Genomic DNA, 13,280 nt, shown 5'->3' with positions numbered 1-13,280 from the left:
GTGGAGGCTCTCTCCATGATTTGGACCCCTGATTTTCCAGCGTGGGTGATGGAAACAGTGACAGAGGGGGCGGCGGGGCTAGTGCACTCTCCCTCCTTGCATGTTTACTCTACACTAAAACGGAGCACCTGAAGATGGCTATAGTCTCTCCATAAACCAGAATCAAACACAACTCTTTGATTTTGGTTTCCAATTCTCTTTCGCAGGCAAAGTATGTTTGCCTATAGTTTGCCCAGTTCAGATCTAACAGCAAACTATGGCTTGCCATTAACTAGAAATCAAGGAGAGTGCAAGAGGAGGAGGGAAAGGGATGGGGGAGTGCAGGAGCCCAAGGCTCACTTTTGTAACTAAAGCCTATGCAGTTATGTCAAAGCCAGTCCTGGCAGAGAAACAAGGCTGCTCAGATAACATCAAACATGAAAGTTTTTTTTTTTTTAAACACCATGCAGGGTTTTTAGACTCTTGAAAACCCAACAAATCTACCATCAAAAGAGCCAATAAATCAAGGATGGGGAACATGTGGCCCTCCAGATGTTGTTGGCCCGCAACTCTCATCAGCCCTCACCACTGGCTATGCTTGGCTGATGGCAGTCCAACAACATCTGGAAGGCCACATGTTCTCATCCCTGTAATAAATGGATTACCTCATTCATGTCTGCTTCCATTTGGATATTTAATAATGGGTATTTATTACTTGGGGCCGTGGTAGCTTAGTGGTTAAGACGCTGAACTGCAGACTGGAAGGTCGGCAGGTCAGCAGTTTGAGACCTGAGTGCTGCATGATGGAGTGAGCTCCCGTCTTCAGTCCCAGCTTCTGCCAACCTAGCAGTTTGAAAGCAAGAAATTGCAAGTAGATAAATAGGTACCGCCTCGGCGGGAAAGGTAACAGCGTTCCGTGCACCTCGGTGTTCAGTCATGCCGGCCACATGACCACGGAAGCGTCTTCGGACAGCGCTGGCTCTGCGGCTTAGAAACGGGGATGAGCACTGCACCCTAGAGTCGGACACGACTGGTTGGGGACACCTTTACCTTTTTTTTATTATTTATTACTTGGACAGTCTAACATGTTGGGTACAAAGGTTCCTTTCCTTTGGCAGAAGAAAACTCCTTTTGTTAGAGGAAGCTTCTTCTTCAGGAAAAAGGAAATCTTAGGATCAAGCCCAATGAGTCCAGGTCATGAATATTGTTTTTCCCATCAGTCATTGGTGGCACACTGACTGCCTGAAAGGCCCAAATAAGTACTTCCCTTCCAGTTAGCAGGGTTTCTTACCAAGTCGCCCGGAAGTAATTTTTACTCACCATAGGTGACCAGGAAACTGGCTAATTACAAGCTTGAATGAGCTCTTTAGTCAAGAACTCCCTAAGCCCACCTCTATGTTTGCTGCAAGGCTTTCTTGTTTGCAGTGACTTTCAATGTTTTTGGAAAGCTTGAGATTTTAATGTTCCAAGAGTTATTGGGTTATAATTTCACAGTTCAGCATTGTGCTTGAGGTTTTAAAAATATAAATATGTTGCAGCTTGTCCTAAGCCCTTGGCATAGGATGAGATAAAAAATAAGAATCAAATAAAATGAAATGAAACGAGTTCTCTCTTGCTGCTGATGCAAAGATTCTGTATTGTTTGCATAATGGGCACCATATACTTTGTATACCGATCCATACTTCTCTATGGTTCCTTCTCCGATTGCCAAATGGCTCTTCCCAGTACGTGTTCACTTGACCACAAAGTATGTAAGCAGTTTGAAAAATACCACTGTGCTCAACACTGGCGGATTCACAAAGGAGTGATAACCATCCGGTGATGCATGTCCAGCTTGCTCACAATCATGTCCCACACCTGACTTGCATCCATTGGGTTGCGGGGTCACTACGGGTGCACAATGTCACTGATGGTCAACCGGAGGGGCAAGACCCACAAGTGGGTCGTGGCGGTGACACCAACCCCATTCCATTTTCTGAGGAGGAAGGGCCTTCTCTGACCCTTCTGCCTTGAAAACTGACACCACGCTGCTGGTGCACTGTTTTGCCTCTTCCTACTGGCTGGGAGGCTGCAAGGGCTCTACCGCTTTATTGCTGGCCTCCATCCCCCGAGTGCATGGGCTCTTGGAAGCGGGTCCCATGTGGATAGGCTGGAGGGCTCAGGTGGGTTCCTCCCAGCTGCTAACGAGCTGAAGACGAAGACCATTGTACTATGTAAACCCTCAAGAGCACAGCTGATGTAAACATTTGTCCTATGCCAAATTGTTGCCCTTTAAGCACACACGTCTCATTGTGGCACCATTCCTCCTGCTGAAGCTGTGGAGGTAGCCTGACTGTTCCTGGTTACTTACCTTGGGTACATGTGCATCAAGTCCTAATTCTGCTTTGCCAAAGGGTTCTCCATGAAAATGGCCTAAAAAAAAAAAGCAGGGGTGGGAAGGACAGGATTTGTTATTTGTCTACAAATTATGTCTACGATTTCGTATTTCTTAAGACAACAGATTTAATGATCTTGGGATGAAAAGTTGCATCCCTTTCTTCATTTATCAGCTCACTGTCAAGTCTTTTGAAAATTGGAGCTCCACGCAGTTAAATATGGCCCCAAGCCCAGCAGGCTTTCAGTGTTATTTGTACTTATTAGGAAGTAAGTCCTATTAGTGGAAGGGCTATAGCTCAGTGGTAGGGCCCACGTTTTGCATGCAGAAGGTCCCAGGTTCAATCCCCAGCATCTCCAGGTCGGGCTGGAAAAACTCCTGCCAGAATCCCTGGAAAGCCACTGCCAGTCAGTGTCAACAATACTGGGCTAGATGGACCAAGGGTCTGAATCAGTACAAAGGCAGCAGTACAAGGCAGCTTCCTATGTATGCAAACTCACTTAGACATACTTTTGAGAAATCATCCATAGCACTGGGATGTTAAGTCATTATTTCCTGTGTCTGAAGCATTAGCAGACAGCTATCACAATCAACCCTTAAAAAATTATACCCTTACCATTCTGTTTGATTGAACTCAGACAGAAGCTATCTGTGCTTTTAGTCTTCGGAAACACTGGATGACCGTCCCTGAAATAAGAAACTCCATATTCAAATTTATGCAAATTATTTAAAATGGATTTTATCTCACACATATACACACACCTCAATGTATACATTGTTGATAAGTGCAATTTTTCACAAAATTATTAACTGGCAACTGATCCCATCTAGTTGCTACGTTGGCTTGACCAAAGCTTTGCTAAAACATCCGAGGCCTAGAATTACTAGGAACAGCACCGCATGTTATGAATTATCACCAATGAAGTGCTGTAACACTTTGCAATGCAGGGAGGGGCTTCCATTTCCAGTGGAAGCTGGTGGCTCCGATTTTGGCAGGGCTGTAAATCCATTCTAGGTTTCAGTCAGAACCAGCCAGAACTATTTTGGGGCTAGGGTTCCACACCCTGGATAGCTCCTTTAGAGTACTGGCTGGTTCTGACACCCAGAATGGATTCACAGCTCCACCGAAATCAGAGCCACCCGCCTCCACTGACCATTTGTGAACACTAGAAGAGGGCACTTTGTTTCGTTTAACGCAAGGGAGAATTCACACATGCAAACCTTGCCTCTCCACCTGCATTCCGAAATAGTACAGCCCTTCTTCTGGTCGATCTCCAAACATTCTTCAAGATCCAGATTTCATTTGTTATTTTTTCCCCGTGGCTTTAAATTTGAACTCGCAGGGCTAGAGCGATCCTGCCTTCACATAAATGTGGGATTTCCTCCCACTGACTTCCTCCATGTGGTGAAGCATGCAGGAGAGGGAACGCGAGCTTCTGATCTCACTGTAGGCTGAATCCCTTAAGCCAAGTACAGAGTGAATGGGGCCTTTGGCATCAAGGTGTAATTCACCTGACAAACTTGAACTGATTATTACTTGGTTTACCAAGTTATGAAACCAAAGCAGGTGACAAAGGCAGAGGGCTGCTATCTGCTAATCCCATTATTAAAACATTAGTTTTTATTAATTTTTCCCATTTTACAATGAATGCATCATCATCACCATCATTTCTATACCGCCCCATAGCCAGAGCTCTCTGGGTGGTTTACAACAATTCACGAAAAATACATCAACAGCTCCCTCAGTGAACTTCTACTACACAAACATCTTTATCTTTCAGTTTGTCCCCCTTATCCCACATCAGGGATACCGAACCTCAGGCCTGGGGGCCAAATTCGACCCTCTGTGATTCCCCAAAGGGCCACACACCCCTCCTCTAGCCCCACTCTCTTTCCCCCAAGCACTGATCGTTTGGTGATCATTTCCCGGCTTTTGTGCAGTTTTTCCCCCGTTCTAAAAAGTTGAAATGCCTCTCCTACAGCTTAGTTACTGACAAGAAGAGATTTAAGTTGCCAATATTTTTGGCCCCTGTGCCTTTTGTCTTTGGCCTCACCCCACTGGAACGCAGGCCCAGGGCGCTTCTTTGATTTTGGCCCTCGAGCTGAAAGAGGGCCCACACCCCTGGCGCCATGTACAAGCACAACACAACCAGCCAAGCAACCAAAACAAACAAACAAACAAACAAACAAACAAACAAACAAAAAACCTGGGATCTAAATGTTTTGTAAACCCCCTATGCTCTCAGGATCTCTTCCTCTCAGTGAACTGAAGAGTGAGTTTGTTCCTCCTCCATCCTCAAAGCTTTCTAAAATGATTCCCCCAGATGTCCTGAAATCTGTCCAGATCGCCTTAAATGCATTTGCCTCACTAGTTACAAAAAATACTAATTCAATCATCCATGATTCTCATGTAGGAGGAAAGATAGATTTCCAGTGCTGGATTGGCATGGATCAAAAGCACAGGAGGCAGCCACTGCACTGAACCTAAGTAGAACTGGCTCCCATTAGTGCCTGGATCGAGAACTGAATTTCTGCCACCTTGAGTTGCATCATGGAAGAAAGGCAGAAATAATACATGAAAGAGTTATTGGACGTAGCAGTTCCCAGGAAGTACCTGGTTCCTTTCAGTATCACAGTTGGAAGTGACATCTCCAGCGCCCTCTTTGCTTCTTTCAAAGTCATTCCCTGAGTGCTGATCCCATTAATGTAATGGATGATGTCCAATGTACGGAGGGTCCCCTCCATGGCTGCAGCAGATTTAGGACTGATATCGCTGATGTACACCACCTGAGAAAGGCTGTCATGGCCGCCTGCGAGGGAGATGCCTGGAGAACAGGAAAAGAAATAGCTACTACGTGCCCCTTCATTCTACGCTTTTACGAACAGAGTACTGGTTCTACAGCAGGGGCGGCCAACTTCTAGGGGCCAGGGGGCCCCATTGCCTCAACAGATCCCACTAGGGGCCACAACCCTACCCCCTTCCATTCCACACCCCGGAATTTGGCGGTGTGGCTGCAGCAGGAAAAAAGCAGTGATTTTTCTTTAAAGAAAGGCATGTGGTGAGCACACACCTTGCCTTAAAGAAAAATCACTGGTTATTTTCCCACCACAGCAGCAAATTTGGTGGTGGGGGCTGCAAAAAAAGTCTGCGTGTTGCCCACCCCTGTTCTACAGCAGCTACAGAGCAACAAAAGGAGCTTCCATGCAACAACACATGCCACAAAACTTTGGATTACCGAGTTCTTCTTTGTGGCATGTTAGGCTAATGTCAGGCAGCAAATGTGGCATCATAGGTATCTTGGGTAACTCCAGAACACGTCCAAGCACCAGCCTGACCATCTTTGGGGCAGCTCGGAGGAAACTGACTGCATCTGTGTGGCTCATGTTAGTGACATCTGTGTCATTAACCTGTGAAGGTGAGTGTGAGTGTGTGTGTGTGTGTGTGTGTGTGTGAGAGAGAGAGAGAGAGAGAGAGAGAGATATTTCAGTTGTGGTACTGATTAAAACAAGCCAACATTTCCAGACAGCAAAACGATCGCTTGCCACTATTATTGACTACCAAAATGCCTGTCATTATGACAGTGGGATAGGGTAGGCAGACGTAGCAGTTTGCACGAGGACCCCTGCCGGACAGAGGTGGTGGCTCTTGCTCCCTGAACTACCAAGACCGTTGGATGGAAGAGGGAACTACAGAGACTACTGGATACCAGTACCACACAGGCCTGTATCCGCCTGGGGAGGATCAGTTAATGTATTACCTTACGTCCCACTCTTCATAAAACACATTCAAAGGGGCTTACAAGAAGTAAAGTAAATCTAATAAGGCATAACACCAAATAATTTGTAATAAAAAACAACATTATAACAAGAATGTAGCAGGATAAAAACAAATATTTCATAGAGGTAATAATTCCAAGCAACACTTATAGAATCATATCATAGAATCATAGGGTTGGAAGGGGCCTACAAGACCATCGAGTCCAACCCCCTGGTCAGTGCAGGAAGACGGATCCCCAGGCGGTCTCCCGTTCAAGTACTAACCAGGGCTGACCCTGCTTAGCTACCAAGATCAGATGAAATTGGGCACATCCAGCCCTTTGCCGGAGTAACACTGTCTTCTGAAAGTGGGCAGGGATGGGGCCAGGCAAACCTCTCTGGGAAGGCTGTTTTACAGCCTCGGTACCACAACTCACATGACCCCAGAGAGCCAATCTGCTGCCACTGTCTACTATAATGCTCCCACTTCTGCTGCACCCTCTACATCTGGGCAATTCATCACAGAGGAAAGCCACCCGCCTATACCTTTTAGTTAACAACTGCCCACCAGTCTGTCCCGGGTACTTGGCAACTCTTGGATCTAAATGCCTGACAGCACTGGAAGGAGGACCCATACATTGCAGGGATGTTGCATGTGTGTGTGTGGTAGTGGTGGTGACGAATGCATCTCTGTGTGCTGGACACATAGACACATGATACAACTCACGTGGCATCCCTGTCAATGGAAGCTATACTACCTAATATCAGGGGTGGTAGCTGGCAGAGTTTGGCCCCTGACACTATAACACAGGGGTGCAGAAGCTCAGGTACAGAGGCCAAATTCAGCCCTCCTGGACCTAGAAATCCAGACCTCAGGAGTTCCTCAGATGGCTGCACACCCTTCCCCTCAACCACTAATGGTTTGCTGGTTAAGAACATAAGAAGATCCCTGCTGGATCAGACCAAGGGTCCATCTAGTCCAGCATTCTGTTCACACAGTGGCCAACCAGCTGCCCACAGTTAACCCACAAGCAGAACACGAGTGCAACAGCACTCTCCCACCCACGTACCCCCAGCAACTGTTGTACATAGGCATACTGTCTCTGATACTGGAGGTAGCAGATACCCATCAGGACTAGTAGCCATTGATACTAGTCATCCAGGAATTTGTCCAATCCCCTCTGAAGCCATCCAAATTGGTGGCCATCACTACATCTTGCAGTAGTGAATTCCATAGTTTAACTGTACGCTGGGTGAAAAAATGCTTCCTTTTATCTGTCCTGAATCTCCCACCAATCAGCTTCATGGGATGATCCTGTGTTCTACTATGATGAGGAAGGGAGAAAAATGTTTTCCTATACACTTTCTCCAAACCATGCATAATTTTGTACACCTCTATCATGTCTCCACTTAATCGCCTTTTCTCCAAGCTAAAGAATTCCAGCCGTTCAAACCTTCCCTCATAGGCTTCACCCCCTTGATCATTTTAGTTGCCCTTTTCTGCATTTTTCCCAACTCTACAATATCTTTTTTTAGGTGTGGTGACCAGAACTGTACACAGTATTCCAAGTGTAAACACAACAGAGATTTATGTAAGGGCAGTATGATATTGGCTATTTTATTCTCAATTATTTTCCTAATTATGGCTGGCTGTTGTGCAGTTTCCCCGGCATTGTAAAAGGTTTAAATGCCTCTCCTTAGGCTTAGTAACTGACAGTAAGAGCTTAGAGCTACAATATATTGGTATTTTTGGCTTCAGCTCTTTTGCCTTTGGCCACACCACCACTGGAATATGTCCTCCAAGAACTTCTCTGAAATGTAATTCAGCTGAAAGAGGCTCAACTCTTTTGCTTTAACATGTTCCTAAGTAAACAAGACACCACTTTAATTTTTCTTATAGGAATGCATAGCAAATTATTCACTTAAAATGGAAGGATCATATTCTTATCAACCAGGATTGCACAGGAGTGTCTAGAGTTACAGGTATACTCTGTAGCCCTTAATGCGATTTTTCTTTGGGTGGATGCAGACAGCCAGTTAAGGCCATCAAAAGTATCATACAAGTGAGCTATTATTCCATTAACAAAAGAAATCATTCAGTTTACAATGTTGTGTTAAGGGCTTTCCATGTTCACTCAAGCTCCAAAATGCCAGGATATTGCAGCTTTTAAGTGCCATGCCCTTAACAGACACATTATTTAGGCAGTATCCACAATAGTATCCTATTGTGGATAGTTCCAGCTTCACCACTACTTTGGAGCTGGATGGCACAGTTTCCTCTGAATCCTTTCTACCTGCATGGGTTTTGCAATGTGACAATAAAGAATCCAAGTAGTTGCAGTTTTATTTATTATTTATTTACAACATTTGTATACCGCTCCACATCTAAACAGATTCCGAGCAGTGAACAAACAAGAAATAAAATTAACAAACAATAAAAAGAAGAATGAGACATGATAGTAAAATTATTATTTAAAAAACAGAGTGCCAGTAAAACTGAGGCTGGTCAACCAAGGAAGGCTTCCTGGAAAAGAGATGTTTTCAGGAGGTGCTGAAAACTAACAGTGTTGGCACCTGCCTGACCTCCAGAGGTAGGGAGTTCCATAGGAAGGGAGCCACCACACTGAAGACTCTTCTCTGGGTGGACTCCAGTTGGGCCATAGGTCCATGTGGAACCACCAGGAGCTTGCCCTCTGATGATCTCAGTGATCGGACAGGCTGAGGTTTTGAATTCTGCCTCACCTTGATTAGGCGATCTCCAGGACGTAATCTCCCATCACTTTTGGCAGGGTCTTGGATGACATCATGGATATAACAGCCAATGTTGTCATTACCTTTGGTCACTGTGAAACCAAGGCTACCCTTCTCCGATTTAGTCAGGACAACATGGAGTTCCACCTCCTGCAGGGGGAAATGGACATTTCAGAACATATCAAATTGGCAAATGGCAAAAACACAATTCCACCGTGTGTGCTGTGGCTGTATGTATATACAAGCATAGTTCAAGGCAGCATGACATAAAAGAGGAGATAGTTTAGCATATGACTGCCACAGATGATTTTCATGTGATTTATATGTTGTTTACTATAAAGAGCTTCCGCAGTCAGCACCTGCATAAATTAGGAATCTAACCAGGGCCTTGTCGGGTTTACTGTGAAAATTAGGACCAAAGCAGACAAGATGAGGAAGCTTTCTGATCGGATCTCCTGATGTTTTCACCTAAGAGCAGCAGAGGCTTCTGAATTTGATCAGAGGAGCAGGACCGGCAGGGCAGGGGGAGATTTAACCCTATGTCCTCATGCAGTTTCCTGCTCTAACTCCAGAAGCTGGTAAGAGTCCCAAAGTGGAAAACATCTCCTGGATTTGCTTATAACAGTGTTTCCCAAATTTCTTATAGATGAGACACACTATTCTTCCGAATTAAAACTAAAAGTACACTTCACTTTAACACAAAAAGGCACTAAAGAGAGTGACAACTGGCTGCCCGCCACTAGAGGAGTACCTACACCCCTGTGTTCCTGCATGAGTTGCTCTTCTGGGTGAACCTCCTCTGAGGGTATGCAGTTCTGTTGCATTAAGAGTGATTGAAGACACCTGATGCAGAAAGGCCACACAATTATCCATCCCCAGAAGAAGTTGAGGGGAAAGAGGAAAGGCCAGAGCAGTAAATCATTCAGAGATTCAACGGACAGCCTCCTTTGTGGGTTGGTACTATGGGCGCACAGCAGACTTCCATTGTTTAATTTATTGCTTGTGACACAGTGGCAGCTCTCTTGCAGAACCACTGTTATTTACGTTTGTTTATTACATTTATGTGCTGCCTTCCCTCTAAGAAGTGTACATGACTCCCCACCCCACCCCAGCCAAATTTATCCTCACAACAACCCTGTGAAGTAGGTTTGGCTGAGAGATGAAGACTGGCACAGTGAACTTCATGCCTGTGTGGGGATTTGAACCTGGGTCTCTCCAGACCTAGTCCAGCATTCTAGGTACAACACCACATTGGCTCTTCACATAACCTTGCAGCACAATGTCCCTTGGCTTACGTATACAGGAATTATTGGTTCAAGACAGGGGTGGGCAAACATGCAGCCCATTGGAGCCCTTGCTTCTGCTGCCATGCCCACTACCATGGCGCCACTGGATTCTCAGTGATTCTACGGGGAGCAGGCACCTTGTTTCCCAGCAGAATCCCCCACCCCCCACCCCCAGACCTCCAAACAGCTGCAGAGCACATGCTTTTCATGTGAAAGCCCGTGCACAGGCTTTGCATGACAGATTCAATCCCTAGCATCTGCACGCAGGGCTGGGAAACACCCCGGCCTGAAACCCTGCTGCCACTCAATGTAGGCAATACTGATCTAGATGGACCCATGGTCTGAATCAATATAAGTCAGCTCCCTATGTTTCTATGAAGTGGTGCAGCCCAGAAGCACTTTATCATCACATTCTGCGTAATGTGCAAATTGCCACAGTCTTAGCACAAAAGCCCACCAGGCAGCAACTATGTAACTTCTGTATTTTGCTGAGTTTGCACTCTCTCTCTCTCTCTCTCTCTCACACACACACACACACACACAATGATTGAGAAGAAACGTGGGAAATTACTGGTTCATATTCATCAACATGTTTTTCAAGCTGGTTGAAAAGCGATACCAGGCCTCCCTGCGGTGCCGTGAGCTCAGAGACAGAACAGCTGTATTTTTCATTTGTTGATCCAGGTGTGACGGTTCTACAGCTTGGTATTGGAGCAAAATCAATCAGCAGATCAGAAGAAGGGGTACTAAAGGACAAAAAGGGAGAACAATTAGGTTGGCTCCAAGATCTCTGGGAAAGGGTTGGATTTTCATGGATGCAACCTGCAGCTGGAGTAGTGTGAGATTCATTTAACTCATTTTTCAACCCACTTCTCAGTTCCAAAATGGGACTTTCAGGGCAGCTCGCCACAGACAATTCACTGGGCCAAACTAGAGGTGGTGGAGGAATCCAAGTTTGCTGAGTCATGTGTCTGAGTTATTTTGGCACAGGAGGCAGAAAATCCCACAAGCATCTCTCCTTGTCTTGGACCGTAAAAATACAATAGTAACAAATTAAGTAACTAACAATCCCCCCCCCCTTTCATGAGATGCAAAATCTGTTGCCTGAGGCCTCCTCGCTTTGCCTAATGGTAGGCCCAGCCCTGGGCCTAATTTCTCCCATCAAAAGGAGTGTGTGGATGAGGGGAGCTTATCGGCCCAGGTGCTTTTCTTTTAGCTCACTTCCAGTATCAGAGACGGGGCGGGAAAACAGTATCAAAGGCAAGGGAAGGGAATGTTTAGCTCCGCCACTGATGCAAAAATTAAGACCCCTCACTCCCCGCTTAATCCATGAATGGGAAGATATACACCGCACAAACATGGGTGCCCCACCTCAAGTCTAGTAGGAGTCAGAGTCACACTACTCATCAAATTAAAAACAAACGAGGATATATGAATAAAAACATGTAATAAAATAGGTCTACAAAACATGCCTGTCCTCCATTTTTGGTTTCCTAGGTGACTCATGAGAAGAGCAATATATAGTGCGAATAGCTTCCTCCTGGCTGCAGGGTGTTTCATAAGGACTATGTGGTTGAGTGGCTGATTCGTTTGGGGTCTGGTACAGAGCAGAGCTCCACTTTGTGCTTGCTATTTGGGCCGCATTCGCAATAAGCTCTTCCCCTCCACTCCCACTGCTGTCGCTGTAGCTGTCTCTCCGAGAGGGCGACTTGGCACACTTCTTGCTCTTGTCCGTGGCTTCATTTTCATCAGAACTGTCATCTTGCTCTCCGTTAGATGGATGAAGGTTTCCTTTGCTGATATCAGGGAAAATCTGTGGTGGAGAATGGATAGGTGTCTGTAAAAAAGAGAAAGAAAGTTTGGAAGAAACAGAACCAATTATACCGACGGTAATTCCAAGGAGTGGGTGCAAAGGAGGCTTCTATCCTTAAAGGCAGCCTAAAAATAATTTTAAATAAAAATAAATACATTTTAGCTAAACCAACAACATTTAGTACAGGAGTGTTGAACCTCAGACCTGTGGGCCAAATTTGGGCTGCCTGGGCTCCCAATCCGTTCCCCCATATGGCCATACACCCTTCTCTTGTCCTCAGTCAGTTGGCTTTCCCAGCTTTTGCACAGTTCTTCCCCATTCTAAAAGGTTGATATGCCTCCCTAAGGCTTAGTCATTAGAGTAAGAGGTAAAAAGAGCTGGTATTTTGGGGCATTTTCGCCCCACCCTATTGTTCCTGTTCCCTTTTGCCTTTGGCACTGCCTGTCAGGGATGAGCCCACGCCCCTTGAGATTTCTGATGACTCCGATTCCGAATGAGAGTTGGAACAACTAAATCAGACTTGAAGGACATTAGAGAATGTCACAAGTTGAAACGGGAAGAGTTAGAGTCAGGGCTCAGACGTTCCACCAGGACAGCCACTCTTAGAAGCCAATGTAGAAGGGAGCTGCCCTAAGGGAGGGGTGTCACCGCGAGGCAAGTTTGACCATGGGTTTCACGGGCAAACTGTTGGCAACTTCACTACTCTCTGGATTGTCTCCTCTAATAGAGATCTCAGGAAGGACTTCTTCACACAGCATATACTTAAACTATGGAATTCGCTACCGCAGGATGTAGTGATGGCCACCAATTTGGATGGCTTTAAAAGGGGGTTATTTTATTTATTTATTTCATTTCTATACCGCCCAATAGCCAAAGCTTTCTGGGCGGTTCACAGAAATTATTAGGCAAATTCCTGGAAGAAAAGGCTATCAATGGCTACTAGTCTTGATGGCTATGTGCTACACCTCCAGTACCAGAGGCAGTGAACCTATGTACACCAGTTGCTGGGGAACATGGGTGGGAGAGTGCTGTCACGCTCATGCCCTGCTTGTGGGTTCCTGGTCGTCAGCTGGCTGGCCACTGTGTGAACAGAAAGCTGGACTAGATGGACCCTTGGTCTGATCCAGCAGGGCTCTTCTTATGATCTTATTAGTCACTCAGAGCCTGGGGCAGTCTGAAAGCTTCCTTGAGTCTGCTTTGGAGAAAGGCTAGTCTTTAGCATAATAAAGCCATAATAGCTTGAAGCTTTGTGTCTCTGTGGTGTTGTGTGCAAAGGGGGGAGGACAATCAATCCTGACACCACCCACCACAGGAATGTAGC

At 45.8% G+C, this 13,280-nt stretch overlaps 1 protein-coding gene across 1 annotated transcript in view; it reads right to left on the bottom strand.

Moving 5' to 3' along the window:
• The window catches only part of PTPN13 (protein tyrosine phosphatase non-receptor type 13), a 215,123-nt gene that overhangs the window by 31,175 nt on the left and 170,668 nt on the right, over window positions 1-13,280 (bottom strand). The window contains exons 30-36 of the mRNA XM_084855555.1: window positions 11,619-11,983; window positions 10,718-10,892; window positions 8,852-9,010; window positions 5,590-5,761; window positions 4,968-5,178; window positions 2,970-3,040; window positions 2,330-2,391 (exon numbers count right to left, since the gene is read on the bottom strand). Coding sequence (XP_084711681.1) covers window positions 2,330-2,391; window positions 2,970-3,040; window positions 4,968-5,178; window positions 5,590-5,761; window positions 8,852-9,010; window positions 10,718-10,892; window positions 11,619-11,983 — 1,215 coding nt within the window. The remainder of the gene's footprint in view (window positions 1-2,329; window positions 2,392-2,969; window positions 3,041-4,967; window positions 5,179-5,589; window positions 5,762-8,851; window positions 9,011-10,717; window positions 10,893-11,618; window positions 11,984-13,280) is intronic.

The sequence above is a fragment of the Heloderma suspectum genome, chromosome 5, assembly GCF_057233095.1.
Source record: "Heloderma suspectum isolate Gila_16-S chromosome 5, 16-S_ref, whole genome shotgun sequence".
Lineage (NCBI taxonomy): Eukaryota > Metazoa > Chordata > Lepidosauria > Squamata > Helodermatidae > Heloderma > Heloderma suspectum.
This window is presented reverse-complemented; position numbering and strand designations above follow the sequence as displayed.